The 24,144-nt window shown below is 39.2% G+C and overlaps 1 protein-coding gene across 1 annotated transcript in view; it reads right to left on the bottom strand.

Annotated features, from left to right (window-relative positions):
* Window positions 1-133: 133 nt before the first annotated feature.
* xkr7b (XK, Kell blood group complex subunit-related family, member 7b) overlaps window positions 134-24,144 on the bottom strand; it is a 61,924-nt gene continuing 37,913 nt past the window's right edge. The window contains exons 2-3 of the mRNA XM_026920323.3: window positions 7,542-7,726; window positions 134-2,032 (exon numbers count right to left, since the gene is read on the bottom strand). Coding sequence (XP_026776124.2) covers window positions 1,062-2,032; window positions 7,542-7,726 — 1,156 coding nt within the window. The 3' untranslated portion in view covers window positions 134-1,061. The remainder of the gene's footprint in view (window positions 2,033-7,541; window positions 7,727-24,144) is intronic.

Below are 24,144 nucleotides of genomic sequence, written 5' to 3'. Positions count from 1 at the left end.
TACATTTAGACACATCAGTTTAAAATCTGCCATCTTCATCTTCAACACCTTGTGCTCTTCAAATCAAATGCTGCCCAACAGAGCAGCAAACACTCTTGCAACAAAACCAGTGTCTCGCAAACAAGAGAACCTATGGGGGAAAAAAAACACAACCAACCTGCTTTAGTTTTCCTTTTTTTTTCCAGGGCTGTTGACAGCCATTTTACTAAATATTTTTCCAACTACATTTTAGTCATAATGTATCATCATCAGGGCATGGGTAACCCATTTTTTTCTTTTACCTTTACAGATAAACAATGCAGTATGATCAAAGACCAGCTGAACATACAGACAACCCAAAAGACATTCATACCTACACAGTGATACCATTCCAATATACTGTATACATATAAGAAAAAAGATTATATGTATACATTAATATACCATAAAAATTTTTATCATCGCCACAGAGTAACAAAAAAATAAATCTACTCGATCAATAAATAAATCAATGATGATTCACCTGGCTAACCTCACCATTCACATAAGCAATATAATACACAACTGGTACTGTTTTCAAGTTGCTAACAATCATGGATTTAGACCAGTGCAGTTCCCAGGGCAGTCCTGGACTGAGATGATCGGTCAGTTCTTCTAGCATTTAACATGTTTCACCTGAAATCTCTTACTTACATTTATCATCATCACGTCCATGCACATCATCATTAAACATCTATGGACAGGTATCACCCTTCTTTTCAGATCAGTACTTATGGCTGGCATTGTGGTATTATTCTTGAATGTCATTCACGTTTTCAGTCAACTCTTTACTCACTGAGCTTTTTGACCTTTAACTTCTAACCTCACTCATGTTCCACTCGTATTTTCTGAAATACAAGTTTTCAGAACAGATGATAATTTCCAGGCAAAGCCAGTGTCCCATGTCCCATGCACACACATGCCTTAGAGCACCAATGGTATTGTGGGAATCTCCCAGCATTGCCTTACTCCTCATTGCTTCTCTACACAGAGATGCAGAGTCACAGGCGAAGTCCCTGCGGACAGGAGGTCAGGAATTGCAACTACACAGTAGTCTCGTACTCCATCACCTCTTTGGGGCTGCCAAGGCTGCGGTACTGGATCCGCGGCGTCACTGGCGATGTATTCTCCAGCACCAAGATGGTTTTTCTCAATCGACGGTCGATGAAGTGTGCATCCCAGGCTGGGTAGCTCTTCCTGGGCAGGTCAATGCGGATAACAGGACCTTCAGTTTTTGGTGTTCGGGGAGAAGGTGCAGGAGCCACACTGATGGACCTCACCTGAAAAACAGGCAGGCAACTCTCCTTGTCCCCTGGTTCCCGTTCCCCATCCTTAGTCCTCTGCAAGGTTCTCGGGGGACTTGTGATAACATCTGGTTGGGGCAGAGGTGTCCCCAGGTCCCCCACACCTCCGAGTCCTATTGCACCAATTCCTTCCTCCATGCAGCTCCACTGTGAACCCAGGACTGGGCCATCAGGATGGAGCAGGCAGTAGTAGACAAACATAAAAAAGGTTCCCAAGGCATAGCTGCATACTACCACACACACAATGATAAGGGCATAGAAGTCTGAGGTGTGTGGGCCCCTGTATGCATACCAGGTGGCCGTGAGCGCCGCATTCTCCACCAAAATCACACAGTAGTATGTGGCCAGGCGGCATCGCGCTGGACCCTCCTTGACGTTGAACCAGCAGAAGATGTAGATGATGCCCACAACCATGTTGTAGATGATCTCCTCCCATTTGGACATGCAGAAGTCTGTCTCACCTTGGATGATCCAGAAGGTCATGGCGCACCAGTGAGCTACAACAAAAATGCCAAAGTAGAGCTGGAAGACAGAGGCGAAGAGCGCAAAGGCGATAGTACGTGCGCCAATGGTGAACAGGTGCCACAGCATTTGCACAATCACTGCCTTGTAGGACATGGGTAGCTTGTCATCTCTGGAGTCACGAAGGACCTTCTGGTAGGAGGCAATCATCCAGGCCAAGGAGACCAAAGAGGCAGAGGTGGAGAGACCTGTTCAAAGCAAAGCGACAACTCAGTGACTCTCAAACATAGAGTACATGGAGCTTTAAGGATATGGTTTCCTCCATAAAAGCTCAGTTTGGGCCAAATCAATGCATGCTCTATTCATTTTATTACAAGTTCTGGAGAAATGTGGAACACCATCAGTGTGTTATTGCTATTAAACCTCAGTTTATTCTGAGATGCTAAATATAAAACCTAATCAGAATCATTATGGAAAAATGAACGCTTTCCCATTCTCAGAACACCGCCCCTCAATATTTAATTAGATCTCATGTAATTCATTGCTAATTGGACATGCTATTGAATTATTAATGAAAGAACAATGAATAATTCATGCATTAAATTATGGCTCTCATTACTTGTGACTCATTCTTCATAGGAACAGCTATGAATCTGGGGACATTTCCTGCTTTTTGACTGTCTAAGCTTATATTAGAAAGTGAGATTCAGAGGAAGCTAGTCACTCTTAAAGTAATACAAATAAGTGAAAAGCATTCATTAAAATTATATGACACGCTTCTCATTTAAGAGAAGGCGAGACTTTAATTAGGAGCTAAAATTATGACGTGTTTGTCAGTTTTGTTACTATAGCTTAAGTTATGTTTCAGGAGAGCTGCAATACCTGCATGGTCAACAAGTTGTCGGCATCTCTGTGTGTGTGTGTGTGTGTATGTGTGTGTTTGTGTGTGCATTGCTTTGACAGATCCCTACTTTTTAGTTTGCAGGTACCCTGGGGTATGATCAGGTGAATAGTGTGCCTGTTTCTCCGTGTGTGTTTGGAGAGAGAGCAGGAAGTAACCTCCAGGGCTTCCATAAAGGTGAAGGTATTATTGAGATCAGGTCTTTAGTACATCTAGGCTGTTTGTTTGTTTACCTGTCAGGTCCCTGCTCATATCCTGCTGCTTTTATCCCCATGATATTGCCAGACACACACAGAGCAACCAAGACAGCAAAGATTTTTCACCCAGAGCTTTAGCTCGAAGGTGGTGAATGTGTCCCCTTCAAAGCCCATTTATTCATTCTCTCTCTCTCTCTCGCTCTCTCTCTCTCGCTCTCTCTCCTCCCATTTGCGCTGCCTAGATTAAAATTAAAAGAGATCTTAATTAGGAGTGAACTGATAGCTTAATGCACTGTTTTCCTGCTCTGCCGCTGGCTGACGAATGCTCTCTGTTCAAACTTGCACACTGTGTTCCTGCTGCTCTCACGGAACATGGCGGACAATCTTAATTAAACATCAGACACCGCTGCCACAAAGAACGTCAAAGATTAGAGCATGGATTAGTTAAATGCAGAGCTGGCAACCTGCTGTGAGAAAACAGACTGGGACAATTGGTTCAGTTACCTAAACATGGGTAACATCTGGTTGTGCATATTGTTCTAGAAATCTAATTGGCAATTTCTGAAGGAAAGCTTTTTTTTTTTTTTTTTAGCTGAGCTACTTAAACCAGACAACTCTGCACAGACCCAACAGAAGCCAAAGGATATTTTAATTTGTAAATTTTGTCTGCAATATTTGGATTGTTGTCCATTCCTTTATTTATCTGTAGTAACCACTTAGGGTCAGGGTTGTGGTAGATACAGAGCCTATCCCGAGAATACAAACCATGATTGGCTAACAAGTGAAGATATCTTGAATATAGTCTAATTTATTGAATATTTCATATTATAAGATTACAATAAACCACATGTAAGAATAATAAACCTATTTCCAGACATTTTTAATCATTTCAAGACTAATTAACAGAGTCTTGTTCTATTAGTAGATATTTTTTCTAATGTTATTTCTATAAAGAAGCAAAATTATCTGCCAATACAAAAAGAAATTTTAAAGCCTGAAAATGTCTAGAAATAGGTTTATAATCTTATATTCGGGTTATTGTATTCTTATAATAGGAAATACTACATATATTTGACTGTAGTCAAGATATATTCACTTGCTGTCGTTTTTTTTTCCAGTGAAGAGAGTAAAAAAAATGCATTTCAGTGAAGTTATAGGTGCCTGACATTTTCTGACGTTTCTGCCAATAAAAAGACAATCACAAAAGTGTGCTCTGTTTTATATGAAGCTGTTTAAGGCCATTATCACATAGAAAACAGTTTTCCAATCTCATCTGTAGGTGATGTGAATTCTATTTATAGCTAGGCTTTTTATTCATTGTAAACTCAAAGGTTAGGCTGAAGTCAGATTTATTTAAAGCTGTTTTTATATTATAAAATAGCATCTGGCATGTTTTTGATATGAAATGATATAGTAACCTTAAACACCTGATGATATCCGAGTGTCTTTGAATAGCCCATGTGTGTGGTTCATCCGTCATCTGCCCCTTCTGATTCATATTTCCAAATGTTGATAATAAATTCCATTATAGCCACCTATATTAAAGCACAACATTCCTATATATGCATTTGACAGAACATATTATTCCTACATATTATTTGACATTTTTTATTGTTATTACTTGTACTACTCTACCTACTATGCTACTGATTATATTGATATTGATTTTATTTATTTAACAAATACTTTTTCCGGTTATTAAAATGGTATGCTCAAATGTAGATGCACTTCTGCCCAGACGACCTTATATATCCAACAAAGATGAAACTTTCATCTAACATTCATGAAATGTATCAGTCAGGATTTAGGCTTCATCACAGCACAGAGACAGCGCTGGTTAAAGTGGAAAATGACTTACTACTGGCCTCTGGTCAGGGTTGTGTCTCCTTGCTCATGTTGCTTGACTTTAGTGTAGCTTTGGATACCACTGATCATGCTATTCTCCTTGATAGACTAGAAAATGTTGTTGGCATAAAGGGAACGACCCTCTCCTGGCTCAGGTCTTTATACCGTTATCAGTTTGTAGATGTAAGTGGTGACTTCTCTACACATACTAAGGTAAAGTTTGGTGTTCCTCAAGGTTCTGGTTCTGCAAGGTTCTTCTAGAAGTAAGCTTTCTGATTACATAGTAACTCTGGATGGCCTTTCTGTTTCATCATTTGCAGCAGTAAAGGACCTTGGTGTGATTATTGACTCCAGTCTTTCATTTGAAGCTCATGTAGATAATATTACTAGGACAGCCTTCTTTCATCTAAGAAGTATTGGTAAGATAAGAAATATAATGTCACTACACAATGCAGAAAAATTAGTTCATGCTTTTTTACCTCTAGTTTGGATTTTTGTAATGCCTGACTGTCTGGATGTTCCTATAGGTGCATAAACAAGCTCCACTTAGTCTATAATGCAGCAGCGAGAGTCCTTACTAGAACCAGAAAATATGATCACATCACCTCTATCTTATCCACACTGCATTGGCTCCCAATCACATTTCGCACTGATTATAAAATACTACTATTGACCTATACAGCACTGAATGGACTCGTGCCACAGTACCTGAGTGAACTTTTGGTCTTTTATGATCTGTCACGCCTACTTTGATCAAAAGGTGCAGGCTATTTGTTGGTACCTCGAATAGTGAAGGCTACAGCAGGGGGTAGAGCTTTCTCTTACAAAGCCCAATTAGTGTTCAATTAGTGTTCAGGACTCAGACACAGTCCCCCCCATGTCTCAGGTTTGTTGACGGTGGAGTGGCTGGCCGCTTTATGTCCCAGGGCACCCTCATGTCTGTGTTACCTTCTGGCTTTCCCTTTTAGTTATACTGTGATAGCTAGTCTTGCTGGGGTCCCTGCCTGCACTCTGCATGCAAAGTACATTGTCCTTAACCATTACGGGACAAAAAGCATACCTAACAGCTACACATGCTACTTCTGAGATACCAGTGATCCTGACCCCTTCTGCTCTCTGAACCTGCCTGATCCACCCTGATGCCCTACTTCTGGTTGGAGTTCTCATTGGTTGGAGATTGCTCTGTGCTACCCGGTGGCTGCTGCCAGCTCGGTGGCCCCACATGGATGGCCTAAAGATCATTGGGATTGCTGGGGATGGCGCCACTTGGGGACCATGGAGATGGCTTTGGACTGTGGTTCATATGGGCAGTTGTACTGTGATGGCTTGGGACTGCTACTGTTGGGGTAGCTCTGGGGCTGCAGTTACCGAGAGCAGTTTTGCACTCAGATCTCCATCAGTGGACGGTGGATAGGTTCAACAAAACAGACTTCATGTGAAAACTGTAATCAATGTCCTGGTTACACAATTGCACTATTTGGCCATATAATACACAGTAATAGAAGGGATTTATTTATAATTGCACTATCCATTGTCACCCAGACGAGGGTTCCCTTTTGAGTCTGGTTCCTCTCACGGTTTTTTCCTCATATCCTCTCAGGGAGTTTTTCCTTGCCACCATCACCTCTGGCTTGCTCATTAGGGATAAATTCATGCATTTACAATTTATATTCTGAATGTATTTATTTCTCTAAAGCTGCTTTGTGACAATGTCCATTTTTATATACAAATAAACTTGAATTGAATTGAAACTGAACTGCAAATAATATCTTAGCAAGCACAAATATCTTGAAGGCAAATATTTTTTCTGTATTAGATTGTTTTTATACACTTATGTTTATTAAGCCTATTTCTAAATATTTTTACTCATTTCAAGCATGACATTATCTTACTTATTGGCAGATCATTTTACTTTCAAAGCGATTGAAAAGCAAATTGAAAAATTTCTAGAAAGAAGCAAAAGCAAAATCAGCCAATTGAATAAGACAATTTTAAGTTTAAATGAGTAAATTTGTCTAGAAAAAGGCTCAATGGTCTTATATTTGTTATATAATAATCCCTTAATGAGAAATATTAGATAGCTTTTCCTTTATTTGCGATATAAGAATAAGAAAACCGATGATGTGTTTGCCTGTTTTATGATCAGATTTGACTTTATGCCATAAAGGCCATTGTGTTTACAGATGCATGTTCCAGACTTCTGTCGTACTCTACAGATCCCATTCCTCATTTTCCTGTCTCTGTCCTCTGTCCACCCCTCCACTCTCCCACCTTCTGACAGAATGAGGCATTATATCCTATAACAGTGTTCAGTGTGCTGCACATATCATTGGTTTCACAGGTAAATCTCACACCACACACCACACACAGACACATAAATTATAATAAGGAACACAAGTGTCATGCACACATCTGCACCTTCTCTGTCACCACTTATCACAATTTCTCCTTCTCTGCTCTTTTCTACTACCTGTTTCTCCCTTTCTTTTCATTTTCTTTTGACTTTAGGCTCTTCACATCTCTTCCAACGTCTTTATAGTTCATGCACAGCAAGGCATCATATATTTGTTAGGAATCATAATATTACACTGAAGCAGAAGTGGAGGATGGTGTGTGTGTGTGTGTGTGTGTGTGGTGTGTGTGTGTGTGTGTTTTCACCCTGCAGGCTGTGATGGATCATGATGCCAAGATGCAGCCCCAGTTGAAAATCGCATATGTGGAGGCAGTCTACATGCATTCACACCGCAGGCAAAATATGTGTTTGCACTATGTGTGTGTGTTTGTGTGTGTTTGTGTGTGTGTGTATGCACTCACCCTGCAGTGGCAGGATGTGTTTGCTGTGGATCATGATGCTGAGCTGCAGGACAAGCTGTGGTGCACTCTTCAGGAAAGCCTCCAGCAGCCTCAGCATGTTCACATCAGCCGTCTCAAACATCAGGCGCCAGTAGCAGTGGCGATACCAGTGGTTCTGCACACCCAGGTAGAGCGTGTGAATGTACCTACACACACACAAGCAAAAGGGCATTCTTTACTTCTGTTCAATTCTATATTTGTTTGTACAGCACTTTAAACAGCAAGGGTGGCTTTACAGAAATCCAGATCTAGCAACCCATCCTCTTCTGGATGGCACCGGACGGTGGGAGTTTGATAGGAAGCTTGTGGGTGAATGTGACCTTTCTAAGTAGGACATGTTCCTGAATCAGCATACTTGATAACCAATCACTGCTGTCAGATGTCATAAGTGTACACCTCCTGCTCCTCCCACTCTTCGGCTCATTGAAAATGTCTTCCATAGCTCTTCATTTCAGTTCACATTTTTTTGTTTGGATGTATGATTGAAACAAACTCACTCTTAAAACAATGTTTTAAGATGCTAGGAATTGACTATTTGAGAATTTTAAGATCAACCTAGAAAACATTTCTAGTCACATGTGTGTTTTCAGGTGTTGGAATATGTGTGTTAGGGATGTAACGCAATCCCACTGTAATGCAATCTGTATCTTTAATGTAATCTGGTTAGTACTCTAAATATTCGTACCAGTACCTGGGTTCAGATTTTAATCTGAAAAAAAAGCGGATGTGGCCTAATCTGGAAGGGATTTTTAAAATAGAGATATATATGGGACTGTTTTTCTATCCCGCTTGTGCATATTTATTTGTTTGTGCCTGCTCACAACATTTTCTAATGAATTTAGTTGGCACCATTTCCTAAAATATATCTGATCACTTGCCTGCATGAAAGCAGGCGTGACGTTCTAAAAAAAAAACATGCTTGTCCGATACATATATGTATTTGTACTGATAAGAACACATTATCTGTTCAATCCAAATAATATATTCATATTCATAACCAACCCTAAAGAAAACCATAAAATGTGCCAGAGAATTCCTTTTACTATATAGGAGGGCGAAAGGTTTTAGTGAGGATATTTGAGCATATGATGTTGGAAAATATTAAAGAGTTGAAGAATTAGTGAATTAGATTTTTTTTTAAATTTTTAAATAGTGATGTGTACGGGACTGTTTTTATTTATTCTTATCACAGGGTTATATTTGTTTGTACCTGCCTGTGAAATTTTCTAATGAACTTAGTTCCATTTGCCATTTCTCAAAAAAAAAGAAAAAAAAAAAAGAAAAAAAAGAATGGTGCTCCTCCTATTCATATCTGTATTTGTACTGTTTAGAACTCATCTGTTCAATCATGTATTCATATTCATTTATTAGGATAAAGCAGGTTAAAATGTGTAGGAATGGGAATGACAGTGGTGCAGAGACACTTTTCATGAGAGAGAAGTGGAGGATAAGGACAGGATCCCTCTGTCAAACATACACCAACATGCAACTGATGCATCTGAAGTGGTGAAAATCATCCATTTTTGATGTGCTGTGAATTGCTGTGAATTTGGAGGGGTGAGCATAAATTCTCTCTCTCACTCTCTCTCCCTCTCACTCTCTCTCTCACTCTCTCTCTCTCTCTCATGTTGAACCTGCTTCAGGCTGCTGCTTTATCTGAAAAGCTGCAGAAGAGGCAGTATTCCATGCCCTCGGCAGTGGGAAGAATTCCGGCCCATGCGTTCGCCTGTTAGCCTTTCCGCAGAAGACTGTGCTTCAGGTTTAGCTATGAGGGTGTTTATGGGGAAATGGAGTAAGATCATGAGCAATACACATTTGAAATAGACGAATCGCTTGTCTAAAGTGTGTGTTCATGTGTGTGTGTGTGTTACAGGCCTCAGACAGGCTCTACACAGCTACTTTCTTTATCTGCATGAAAAGATACTCATTAGATACTCATTGCAATACTCATTAGGGCTCTGCTGATCTGAGGGCATGAGTGGTTTAAAGTGGTACAATGGCAGAAATACAAGCAAACTTTCAGTGCCGTGATCTACTTTCTCTGGACTGATCTGTCAATGAGACCCATTTTTTATAGCCTCTCAGCATGTAGCTGGCCGTGAGTCATAACACTGGTGGTGCTATCAATGCAAATCTAACCTGATGGCTGTAGCGTAACATGCACAGCAGTAAAGCTATATCAGCATTTTAATGAGATGTTATTGATCCTGACTTATGTTATTGTAAGTGTTGCTAGATGGCACTGGCTCTCTTGCTCAAAGTGAATACATGTAATTTCACCTTATTTGCTGTTTACTGCAATTATGGCCTTGGTTACTTGTATATAGTCTTCAGTTTCATCCTGTACCTGTCATCTCATGCTGTGCAGTTTTAAAAACAAATAAAGGTGGTAATATCTTTTCATCTCTGAGTGTATATTCTGTTCCGTATTTGTGTGACTGTGTCACGTTTTAGCAGACTGCTACCTGGATAGCTAATGGCCTCATTTGAATCCTAACCACACACATTCAATCTGGCTGTGCCCATTGTTTTTTTTTTTTTCTTATGCAGCATGTGTTTGTGTGTGAGAGAGAGAGAGAGAGAGAGAGACAGAGAGAGAGAGAGAGAGAGAGAGAGAATGGGGCAACCTCATCGTGTGAATATGGTGTAGCAATAGCAGATGTGTTGTTTCAGTTTGACCTGATCAAAGAGAATTCTGGGACACTGAGTACATGGTTCTACACAAAAACTGGGTCTTTGCTTCCAAAGCTCTGAGTTCAAACCACAGAACATCAAACAAACAGCAAAATGAGGGTTGATAAGACAACGGAGTGGAAACAGAGTGACTCATAGACAATGAAGTATGTCCTCAAAAACTGAGATAACCGAAACATTACCTGTACCACAGTGTTTCACAATTCAAAAACTATATGATGTATAGTTATTTTTCACTAGATTAGCCACACCTTGCCATTTTAACCCGCCTTGAACAGTTTAACCTGCATTAATATTAGGCTTTCTCTCAACTGTTGAACTTCTTCTCAAAATGACAGACAGAAGTTGGTGTTCCAAATAATTCCTAACATGTTCAGTGAGGTTGAGGTCAGGGTTTTGTGCAGGCCACTCATGTTCGTCTGTGTCCAGCCTTCGTAAACCAACCTCTTCACGGACCTCTCTTTGTGCACAGAACATTGCCATGCTGTAACAGGTTTGGGCTCCTTAGTTCCAGTGAAAGGACTCTTAATTCCACAGCATACAGAGAGAAGCTAGACAATTGTGTGTTTCCAACTTTGTGGCAACAGTTTGAGGAAGACCGTCATATGGGTGTTATGGTCAGGTGTCCACATACATTTGGCCATATAATGTAGTTAACCAGAGAACCTGGAGGAAACTCACCTGGTCACTGTGGACACAGGAACAACATGTGAAACTCCCATGAGGCATCAATGCTACATGCTGTGTCCCCATGCCACCTGAGTCAATTTGAAAATGTGAAGTTGTAAACCAGTACTGTAATATACTGAAAACCATATAAATGGGTTGTTATCATGCTGTGAAATTTTCATATTGTACCACCCCTAAAGGAAACCATAAAAGGTGCCAGAACATTTCTATTACACAATAGGAGAGCATGAGTTTATAGTGAGGATATTTTGGCATATGATACGGAAATGTTAAGATAAAATAAGTGAATTAGTGATTATGAGTTTAGTGAAAGTACAATGAATGAGTTAGTGAAATAGTGAGCATGCATAAGTCTGTGAATTAGTGAGTACATGGGTAAGTGAATTATTGAGTATGAGTGACTGAGTGAATTAGTGAGTATGAATGTGTGAGTGAAATTACTGATTGCGTGAGGAGTGAATTAGTGAGTTCAAGTGTGTAAGTGAGTGAATTAATTAGTATGAGTGAATGAACTATTAAATGACTGAGCGAATTAGTGTGTACATGTGAGTGAGTGAGTGAATTAGTGGACATGAGTGAATGTGTGAATTAGTGAGTACATATGAATGAGTGACTGAGTATAAATGAGTGAGAGAAATTAGTGACTGAGGGGTAAATTAATGAGTATGAGTTAGTGTGTGAATTAGTGAGTTTGAGTGAGGGACTTAATGATTGCCTATGAGTGAATGAGTGAATGAGTGAGTATGATTGAAATTGTAAGTATAAATGAACGAGTGAACTTAGTGAGTGCAGGGAAGGGGTGAATTAGTGGTTTTAAGTGAGAATGAGTATGTGAGCTAGTAAATACACGAGTGAGCGATTGAGTGATTTAGTGAGTACGAATGAGCGAGTGTGAGTGAGGGGTGAGTTAGTGAGTTCGAGTGAGTGAGTGAATTAGTGAGTATGAGTGAGTGAAATAGTACAATTGAGTAAGTTAATGAATTAGTGAGTACGAGTTTGTAAATGATTGAGTGAATGAAAAACTGAGTGTGAGTGAGAGGTAAAGTAGTATGAGTGAGTGTGTTCATTAATGAGTGCAAGTGAAGGAGTGACTTATTGAGTATGACTGAATGAGTGATTTAGTGAGTATAATTGAAATTGTGAGTGAGTGAGTGAGTGGGTATGAATCAGTGAGTGAAATTAGTGAGTGTGTGAATTAGTATGAGGAAATAAATAAAATAGTGAGTGAGTGAATTAATGAGTATGAGTGAGTGAATTATTACTACAAGTGAATGAGTGAAACAGTGAGTGAGTGAATTAGCAAATATGAGTTTGTGAGTGAAATAGTGAGTATGTATGAGGGTTAACTTAGTGAGTATGAGTGAATTAGTGATTAGGAGTGAGTGAGTGAGGCTGAGTGAATGAGTGAGTGAGTGCATGAATTAATTAATATATGAGAGTGAATTAGTGAGTATAAATGAGTGTGTGACTGAGTGAGTTAGTGAGTGTGAGTAAGTGAATTAATGTGAGTGTGAATAAATTAATTAATGTCTCTTAATGTGAATTAGTGAGTACAAATGAGTGAGTAGGAGTGCCTGGGTTAGTGAGTGTGAGTGAGTGAATTAGTGAATGAATGAATTAATATGTATAAGTGAGTGAATTAGTGAGTGTGAATGAATTATTGTGTGAGTAAATTAGTGAGTGAGTGAAATAGTGAGTAAGAGTGAGGGGTGAATTAGTGAATGACTAAAAGATTAATACACACACTCAGACAGCCTTTTTCTGCTGAACCAGGTGGCACATGTCTATTCCCATCGGCTTTGTGTACAGTCTGTGCTAAGGCTTGTTTGGTCTAATTAGCGGCATTTGGGCAAGTTAATGAGTTTCCACTTTCAGAGAGTGTGCCAGTTAGAGTAGTGTTCTGAGAGCTACCTAAACTGCTTTCAAGTATGTAATGTGTGTGTGTGTGTGTGTGTGTGTGTGTGTGTGTGAGAGAGAGAGAGAGAGAGAGAGAGAGTTTTGGGTGGTGGGATTTTGAGTGAGCATTAATCATCTTGATGAGTGGAGCTCCGGTTCCAGAGCTTATCAGACACAGAATAAGAGAGATGAACACCAGACTGAAACTTAGAAATTGCAGTAACACTTTTTGCCCAATCTGCAAGTCCACTTTTGCATACTCTAAAACCAGTCAACAAACCATTTACAGACTGTCAGTGCCATCTCAGCTGACTGGCATGAAGAAGTCTATTAACAATACTTATCAACAAATGTTTCTATCTTTCAGTATCACTGTCTTTAGTGTCAACGGTTCTCTGATTCATATTCATGCATTCAGCAAACTATCTGACTTACAATTAGTGCGTGGTCGGTTGATCAGCAAAAAACAGACCGTGCAAATGAAGTGTTACTAAAATAGAATCTGTACTGATTGGATATTTGTTTCTTTTATACGACTTTGTGTTTATTGTATTTCTGTGCCGTTCTTTTCTACCCATCTCACTTGTCTGTCTGTGTGTCTCTTGTCTGTGCTGTTTTTATTTCATTCGCCTGCCTCTGTTTGTCCATTGTCTGACTGTCTTGTCTGACTGTCCCAGTGTCATGTCTGTCTGTCCTGTGTTACTGTATTGTCTGTCTATGTGTCTGTCACTCACTCATGCACTAAGATAATGTGAACACGAACACACACACACACACACACACACACACACACACTAGGGGAATAACATAATGCCACTATCTGTATGTGTATCTGTATTGTGCTCCATTTGGCCTAAACCAAAAGTTTTAAAAAAATAAAAAAAACAGGCTACCTTACAACTACGCCCCCAGAAACACTGGAAAACACTGGAAAACCCCAGAGGTAGAAATGCCAGCACTGTCAGCATGGTCTGTGAATTCTTGCTCTGTCAGTTCCTCAACCTCATATCATTCAAGAGATACACTGATCAGCAATAACTTTAAAACCACCTGCCTAATATTGTGTAGGTCCCACTTGTGCCGCCAAAACATCTCTGACCCATGAAGGCGTGGACTCCACAAGACCTCTGAAGGTATGTTGTGGTATCTGGCATCAAGACGTTAGCAGCAGATCCTTCAAGTGCTGTAAGGTGCAAGGTGAGGCCTCCATGGATCGGATTTGTTTGTCCACCACATTCCACAGATGCTTGATCGGATTGAGATCTGGGGAATTTGGAGGCCAAGTCAACACCTTGAACTCTTTGTCATGTTCCTCAAACCATTCCTGAAAATTTTTTGCAGTGTGGCAGGGCGCATTATCCTGCTGAACGAGGCCACTGCCATTAGGGAATACTGTTGCCATGAAGGGATGTACCTGGTCTGCAACAATGTTTAGGTAGGTGGTACATGTCAAAGTAACAACCACATGAATGCCAGAACCCAGTGTTTCCCATCAGAACATTGCCCAGAGCATCACACTGCCTCCGCTGACTTGCTTTCTTAACCATAGTGCATCATAGTGCCATCTCTTCCCCGGCCATCCACATGATGTAAAAGAACACATGATTCACAAGACCAGGCCGCTTTCTTCCATTGCTCCATGGTCTGACACCTTTCTATCATAGCCAGCATTAACTTTTTCAGCAATTTGTGCTACAGTAGCTCTTCTGTGCATCTTACCAGATGGGCTAGCCTTCACTCCCCACACACACATCAGTGAGCCTTGGGCGCCCATGACCCTGTCGCTGGGTCACCACTTGTCCTTCCTTGGACCGCATTTGGTAGTTTCTAACCACTGCATTCCGAGAACACCCCACAAGACCTGCCCTCTAGCCATCACAGTTTGGCCCTTGTCAACGTCGATCAGATCCTCACACCTGCCCATTTTTCCTGCTTCCAACACATCAACTTCGAGAACTGCCTGTTCACTTGCGGCCTAAAATATATCACCCTGTGACAGGTGCCATTGTAATGAGATAAGCAATATTATTCACTTCACCTGTCAGTGGTTTTTATGTTATGGCTGATTGGTGTATGTGCAAGACTGTTTTTTTTAATCCAACTTATGCAGTTATTATTTTATTTTATTTATTTTTTTATTATTATATATTGCACCTGCCTGCAATATTTTATAACAAATGTATTTATTTCCAAAAATATAAGCAAAACTAGTAGCATAATATAAACCACAGTGAACTGGAAGAGGATATTAGTAAGGCTGGCTGCACATTCATGTAGTCACACAGTCTTTATTTAAGCTTCATATCTGACATATTGCATGTGTGGAATGAAAGTAACCTCCAGCTCACGCTATTTTTTCTCACTTCTAGTCTATATCAGATGCCCTGTGAGCATTTCTGGCAAGCTTAAAAAACCAGAATATCTCGCCTCCTTTTCATATCTGTATTTGTATCTATTTAGAACACATTATCTGCTTGATTCAATTACCTCCCACACACACACACACACAGTGCAAATCAAAATCTAGAACGCATGCCATTTTTATGAGAATTTTTAAGCTAAATTAGGAAACATCCAGCAACATTCTTTAAATATAAGCATTCTTTTCTTGATCTTTTTGAGTGAAGTATTTTATGACGTTGTGGTAAAATGGGACAATCGAGTTAATTGGGTTACATTACCACTGGGTTGGGAAGAGAAAGAATAAAAAAGAAGTGTTCCAGTATAAATTATGAGTGTGGGTTTAATTAAATGAGGGTAATTATCCTGAATGCAGAAAAAGCCTTCACACATTAACCATAAATTAGAGGCTTAATATAAGAAAGTAGTATGCATTCAATGATATGGATTCACCTGTACATTAGTCTTGCTAAATCATTACAGTATGCTTCAATGGCTAGTAATTAGTGTGTGTGTGTGTGTGTGTGTGTGTGTGTGTGTGTGTGTGTAGCTATGTTAATTTGTATAGATATAACTGCTGGCTCGTCTCCTGCACTCACACATCTCTCAGCACAGAAGAGCCAGTAGTGCCAGAGTGCCAAAACCACAAAAGCTCTGCATCTGCATCTTTTCGCTACCTTGCCCTGATCATAAAGAGCTGATGATCTCCTGGGAAAATAATCTTTGCAATGAAGCTTTGTGCTGCTGTTAAGGCTTGACTCTCAAATATGCTTTTTTTTTGTTTTGTTTGTTTTGGATCATGGATCATGTGGCATCATTGATTAAGCAAATGTGAGCATGTGAGTATGTTCAGGACAGAGATTATTGGTGCTAAGGACAGATATGTATCACACAGAAATGACAATGTGAGTGGCGTGGTTTTCCTTTTGACCTCTAGGCACCTAATTAGCCACTTCCTGGTTTGGTGATAGTTCTGCCCTGTCAGTTGTAGGCCTTTAGTTTTCCCGCATTTTCATTAGTGGTCCCAGGCATTCGAGTTGTCCCAGGTGACTGTGTATATATATATATATATATATATATATATATATATATATATATATATACATATATATATATATCTCCCATCTCTGCTCTAGCCCTTTGTGTGACTTTCCTTGGAAGTTGCTGGATGTTGGTTTGATGGTTTTCTGCTTGTTGGTCTGTTACTCCTATTTGTTTTAACTGTACTTTGTATGTTTCCTGTTTTGTTTAAAGCAAAATTAAACTTTGTTGATGGTCCTGGTCTCATCTGTGCCACCTGTTTAATGTACCCAGTCTCACCTAAGTTATAAAAAGAAAAACATGGCTCGCACCTACACCCAAAATCAGTGTCAGTGTTACTGTGAGCCACCAAAGCAGAATAATCAGCATGTAATCTGACATATAAATGGAGATCAGTATCTTGAAGGTTCACATCTTTTCCATTAACCTGATTGTTTTGATGTGTTCAGAATAATATAGAATATTAAAGATCAGATAATATTTTAAGAATCATTAATACAGAAATCCAGATCATTCCAAAAAGGTCACAAACAATTCTCACCACTGTATATGAGATGTGTGTGTGTGTGTAACTGCGAGGAAAAATGTCTATATGTCTAAGTTTTGCTGCTGACGGACTGATAAACTGCTGTGTGTGTGTGTGTGTTTGTGTGTGGCTGGTGTGAATACTCATCACTCTGTGATGTTGAGATGTTGATTGGAAGTTAATTTTGACTTCATAAAACGGTGCAGTGAACAGGCAATGTTTCTACATGTGTTTTTTTCAGGTTTTTGAGGACACACTTCAATTTCTATGAGTCACTCTGTTTCCCTCTGCCGTCTCATCAACCCCCATTTTAATGTTTAATTGATGTTCTGTGGTTTGAGCTCGGTGTGTGTGTGTGTATGTGTGTGTGTGTGCTATGTGGATATGGGTGGGTGCATATATGTGTGTCACCCTTCAAATGGTCAGATTTTGATATTTTCTACTATATATACTTCTGAAAATTACATGTTTTCCTGAACTGGAAGTGAATGAGAGAAAATTAAAAAAATACCGTAACGTTTAAAATTATAAGGTGTGAAATGAGTTATCACTTTGATTATCAGCATCATCCACATCAGTCTCTGCCTCAACACCTGAAGTAAAAGTCACTCATGGCATTTCTTCACTTCACTGGTCTATACTCACACTAAGATTGTTTGGGAAATGATCGCTGATTATTTCTCTCAGTTCTCTTTTAATGGCTAAATTTCTTGTTATTAATGTCTTTTTTATTAGGTTATTTAAGCATTTTTGTCTGCTGTCATTTGTACAGTGTGTAAGCACTTTTCTCTGTTTTGATGATGACGTGACAGACAGACAGGCCTCATAGACATTTTGACAGCTGGTATGTGATTACAAACAGAATTGATTAGACTTATATCCAATTTGCTATGGCATGGTTAAAAAAGTGAATATAAATATTTCCATGTAATTTTGGTCAAATATATTTATATTTTCTGAAAGTAGATATGTCAAAATATATTAGTGGCAAGAATTCCTCAATTCAGTCATTTTTGACTCTTTGCCAGAATTCAACTACAGCGACATCTAACAAGTTTTCATGCACACACACACACACACACACATGCACATATCTAGTCTACTGTTCTATATGTTTGTGAAGCTTGTTGTCACCTGTCTGTCTCTCACTACTAGACACGAAGCCCTCTTGAACAATTTCTTTTACACTTTCCCATCAGTACTCAAGTCATCTTGATTCTGACAAAGTAATAATCATCATCAATCAGCTTTAATGAGAATAAATGTGCTGCTAGCGGCACATTGACATCCCCCCCATTACACACCATTACAGAGAGAGAGAGAGGGGGGGGGGGAGAGAGAGGGGGAGAAAGAGAGACAGAGAGAGAGAGACTCATTACCAGCCATGCCACCTGCATGTCCATGTTTCCCCTACAGGGTGGGAGGGGGGTGTCTCCCTCCAAATGTCATTAGTATCTCAACAATGTGACCATTAAAATACACTGAACTAATACTCATTCAATACTATTCATAATTAGGTGCCTTGTGGCACAGTCATTTTTTCTGACAAATCCAATAGGACACACACAAGTGACAGACGGCTCATTTCTTTAAGGGCAATAAAACTAACAAAAACATGTAGTTGAGTAGAAGAGCAGCTATTCCAACCTATGGTCTTTGAATGACACTAAATATGGCAGGTGCAAATGAGTCTGTGAACAGCCGGCTTCACAGCAGAAATAAAGCAAACAGAAGGAGCTTCCTGGCACTACACCCTCTTCCCTAACACCACCACACAGAATACTTCTCATCAGAGACATGATACACCCAATCATTCACACAATATAGCTAATCAGGTTCATAATACAGCAAATTGGACATATAATATAGCCAATCATAATGTGGACTACCCAGTAATTACTTGTGCATTTATACTGGTATATAAAACACATGGGCAGACGATGTCAGGCGTTGAATCTGTAAGATGCAAGTTTGTGAAGAAGGGCTTTTATTGACATCTGCTTCGCAAAGGCAAGTCTGAAAGCCTTTAACAGCCTGAAAATGTTTAAACATAGGTCTGTGTTTTTATGGACTGAAACTGAAGAAAAAAGGAGACAATTATATATGTATGTGTATAACTGATGTGCAAAAGTAACTCAAAGGGGATGTCTGTTACACTGAGAAGCATAAAAGTTGTCAAAATTAAAGAGAATGAAAACTTTTTTGGGATTAATAAGTATGATGAGGATATAGAAGTAAGCACAGGGGCCTACCTTAAACGTCACACCACGTTTAGTGGTTTAATAGTTTTAAATAAATAAAATTCATGAGACTCTGAGTCAATAAAAAGAGTTAAACAATCTCATCCCTTTATCTTGCATAGCTAATGCTAATACATAATATCTACTTCAAGTTCTCTAACTGTTTTTACAGAATGTTTTACTGTGTAGTGTATTAAAGTCAGTTCATGACTTCTGAATATTTTGAAGTTGGTCAAGATGCTTTAGTTGAAGCTTCTTTTACTTTTAGAGTAATTTCTTTTTATGGCCTAACAATCTGAGTTAAACCCTTCCCCTTCATTTTCCCCCTCAAATTCCCCAGTAAAAAAAGATCATGAATTTAAGTAAAAAATTTTATTTTAAGAAAAAGTGTCAAACCCATGCTCTGTGCCATATTTCCATTTGCAGCACCTTTCTAAAATTTTCTTGCATCCCATTTTTTAAATTTTGGCAAAATTAAAAGTGATAATCAAATTTCTATTGCCTAAAGCTTTTGAAAAAAAAATGCATGTGTAACATTCATAAATCTCAATAACCCTCATGTTCAACAGAAGTTTCAGTTCTGTTATATTTTTGTGGTTATTAATCACACCTGTATTCAGCATTCAGCAGCATAAAATCTGCCTATATAACAGTATCTTTTTGATTACTGAAAATACCACTGCAGCTCTATTAAACATGCAATGTGACCTTATTATTATTATTATTATTATTATTATTATTATTATTATTACAAAATTCTAACTATGTGAAGAATGAGTGGCAGATAGAACCCTAAACCTAACCCTAACTCTAACCCTTATAACACTAAGGTACATTCCACCTTGAGACAATCTTTTCAGCAATTTGAAGAATTGCTCTGCAAAGTGTTCAAATATCTCTCTTTTTGAAAGGATGCTAGAGAGCATCTACAGCCCCATAAGCAAAGAAGGTCCAGCTATGTCTGTAATCCTCCACATTTTGCCGTTTACCAATGTAACAGCATTGAAAACAACCTAGTACAGAGTTCTTAATGAAGCACTGTAAGCAGATCAGCTCAAACTCTCACAATTCATCCAGCGACTCATCATACATTGGTGATGTATTCTGCTGTGGAGAAAAAGCACAGGGTGCAGGAGGGATCAAAAAAAGGAATTTGATTGACCGAGACCTTGCTAAACAGATACACATCTCCTAGTTCCTTGGTCCTTGCTTATCCAATTTGGCTGTGGAAAATACAGGAGAACCCCACTGCTATCAATCTCCACACTGAGCTGCTCACCTGACATAATCTCATGGAGTGAAGGAGAATTGTTGGCATGGTCCTCAGTATGAGTCCACCTGTTTAGCTCTCTCTGTCAAGCCACTCATAATGCTAGCCCTGTACATTCTATAGAAATCACCTCTCTCTGCTGAATACCAAGATCTGGCTGAGGGTTTCAGTAACGGTAAAGCAACACAATTACCTCCCTAGAGACCATGGAACTGTGCCAGAACCCTGTTCCCAGGAGCCTTACCTCCACACAACAAAATATACTCCCTGTCTCTACCAGAGAGACACACCATAGGGGCATACATCAAACACTCTAAGAACTACTAGAGGGCTCTTCAATTTCTCCTTAAAGGTTCTTTGTAGAACCTTACAAATGAGTTTGTTTCTGCTTCAGAAAAAGATCCAAGGAGAACCTCTTTAGAAAATCAGGACATAACTATTCAAAAAAACATTAAGACACTTGTTTTCTGAGGTTGGAAGCTTCATAATGATGTCCATGTCTTCAGCACCAACAGGTTTCTTATTTGTAGAAAAGAAGGTTGGCTTTCTCCTCCTCTGCATCGAATACAGGGGTCTAAACTCACTTGCTCTGAAGTATCAATATCCTTTAGTCTTAGTGCCTGCTCTTCTAGAACAAGTAAGTAGGACTAAGATCACTAAAGTAGACCTCTATAGTGCATATGTTTGTTGGCTAATAGTTATAACCTTGTAATTGGTTCTAATTGGAATCTTGAATGAATCTTGAAAGAAAACCCAATATTATTGGTTTCTCTGTAGAAATGCTTTGTAGATGTACAGACTTCTATCCTACAAATGTGTGGTCTGGTCAATATGCCCACTAAATATAGAGAAGTACAAATATCTATTACTTATTAAACACACAAGGGGTACAGAATAATAATACAAAAGTGAAAGCATTGACTAAATGTGCAAAGCCTTGCACAAAGGCCTGCAAAGATTCTTTGGCTTTCCTAAACAATTTCATTGATTTAGACTTTGATTTAGTTTCTCCACACAATATCACACAAAAATCATACAAGCAGGCTGAGTAACTAAATCAGGACACATGGTTCCTTTGCTCATATGGTAGCAGTTCTCAGCATAAACAAATCTGCTTTCTACCTTGGACAGATTACACCTAGAGCTCTGACACACACACACACACACACACACACACACACTTACAGACCTGACACTCTTCCAGTTTGCTTTAGTAGATGACTGGTTGCAAAGGAGTGAACAGATCAGCTCAGAATAGCAGCTCATATTCGGCTGCAGAGGATCATCCACAGACTAAAGCTGCAGTAGGATAAGAAACCAGCCATGGTCAGTTATACTCAGTTGGGCTGGCTGTCCATGAGTGACTAAGTTCTAAAAGTCTTCCCAATGTCCTTACATAATTCAATTCAGTTTCATTTTGTCTGCAGTTGGCCCTGAATTGCCACTACCTTCCATATGTTCATAAGCATCTGTCCTCTGCAGCATAAAAAACTGAATTTTGAGCCACTGGATGTGAAGGTCAGCATGGTGTACTTGATCCAGGAACTCCAGGACTTTAAACACTAAAGCTGAAGAATGTATTGACTAATTGACTGGGAAGTGTGAAATCACTATCTATCCTTAATGCATAACTCACAGAGGCCCATGATTGTTGCTCAGATTGACAGGGGCGAGAGTAATGTCACCCTAGCCACTCCTAGCCACTCAGAGCTCTCCTGTACTCCTTGGCACAGATGGCTGTGGCATTGTCGGGATTCAAACTCATCATCTCCCAACAATAGGATGAATGCTGGCACCACTCAGAGCCTGTTGGGGTGTTTGTCTCTGGATTACCCTTTGTACCTGTCTGTCTGAAAACCATTGTTTAAATTTCTAACATGCATTGAATATGAGTACTGGATTGCACATTGGCGAATTAGTGATTATTTTTTAATCAAATAAATTACTCAGAAGCTCTGCATGCTGATCCTTAACACTATCTGACGTCTAATCACAAAGAAGTCATACAGTGCATATAATCTGCACACTCTACTAATTATCAAATATGTTTAATAATAGCAGTGTCATACATTTTAGTCAGCAATTTTCTCTGTATCAATAAAATGTAATAAAAACAAACTAAATATCTCCCCAAATTTATCTAGAAACTGAGTTAGTTTGTTATGAGCTACACCATATACACCACAAAAGTGAGAAAACAAAAGAACACATTTGTAAGTAAGCTGGCTACTATTTTTACCTGTCTCATTCTTCCCTCTGTACATCTCATTATATCAGAAAAACATAGTATGTGCCTGCAGGAAAACAGAGCCCTGTACTCTAAGAAATGGTTCAGGCCTTTTATGGTTTTTGCTTGAAGTCAGAAATAAAATTGCCTTAGCATCTGTGCAAAGAGGGCATTTCGGCTGGCAGTAATGTAAACACAATTATGGACCAGTGTGAATTTTATGCCACCCCCGTAGTGTCCCACCAGCTATGTCAGGGCCAAATTAGCAATAAGTTGATGATACTGTATATCAGCTTGTGTGAGAAGATATTACTGGCATCTGTGTCATGGCCAAATCTGTGCTGCAAGCTTTCTGCTTTATTTTGAGGGCTTTTAGCTTGTAGTATTTTTAGCATGCTAAATGCATCCTGTATTGGATTGGGCAGTCAAGTCTTGGCCTCGAAAAACTTTAGGCCTGATCATTTTAGAAGAAGAATGTTTCATAAACTGCTGCAAAAACAGAAGGAACACTGACCCAGCTCACTACATGCTCCTGTAGAGGCGTATTACCAACTCAGACATTCCGGTCCGAATTACATCATTAATTCCCATATGGTCCTGCATCATAAGATAGTAAAAAAGTTACGGAATGATAAATTCCTAGGTTGTGTTTTGTACAAAAAACAGAGAACAGCACTGAACAGAGAGAGTAAATACTCATTCAGACATTATTCACAATGTTAGAGTGAACTATTACGTGAATGATAAGATAGCAAGCTCCTACTTAAGCAGTGAATTGATAATAATGCTTACTGCACTCAAGACTTTCTCCACTAATCCCAACAAACTACGTTTTTAAATATAGACCCAAGAGACCACACCAGCATGGTGCAATCACATGGCTTCAGAGTCAAATTCTCCAAATTCTCACAGAACTCTTCCAACAAAAACTATCTGGTGCTTAAAGGAGACTAGATATAAGATGCATTGACACCATTTTTTCCGACCAAGTACATTTTTTACGAGTACGAGGACAAGTATACTCGTCGATACCGATACCAATACTGATACCGAAATCAGTATAACCTACTTAATTATAAACATCATATTCATCTCTGTTTATGTTGCTTGTTGACATGCACTGTTAGCAGCAAACTCCTTGTGCAGAGTTTTATATTTAAGATATTACGGCGTTTAAAACCTTAAATGCCATCTTGACTCACAAGAAAAGTGTAGACCCCAGCAAGTTAAGGGGAAGGAAGCACCATGTGTGCTCAGTGCTCACAGAACTGAAGTGCTCTCCCGCATATATGCTCTCTTCACTGCGCCACGCTCATGAATACCTTTTTTGTGCACACAATTAATGGCACCTCACCCACATTTTTACTCGCTGATACCCAACCTTGCTCTCTCTATTAAAGATATTGTTTAAACACCATAATAGACTAAGCATGCTATCATGTCATGGACAAGCTATAGATAAGTACTGCATTTCTATAAAATACGATCTAATCAGGACTTAAGAGTCTTGGCCTTCTTTAAGATCAGTACTTCATATAAGCACACGTTTAGCTCACATATTCCTCTGTCACAACATCATA

This window comes from Pangasianodon hypophthalmus, chromosome 16 (assembly GCF_027358585.1).
Source record: "Pangasianodon hypophthalmus isolate fPanHyp1 chromosome 16, fPanHyp1.pri, whole genome shotgun sequence".
Lineage (NCBI taxonomy): Eukaryota > Metazoa > Chordata > Actinopteri > Siluriformes > Pangasiidae > Pangasianodon > Pangasianodon hypophthalmus.
This window is presented reverse-complemented; position numbering and strand designations above follow the sequence as displayed.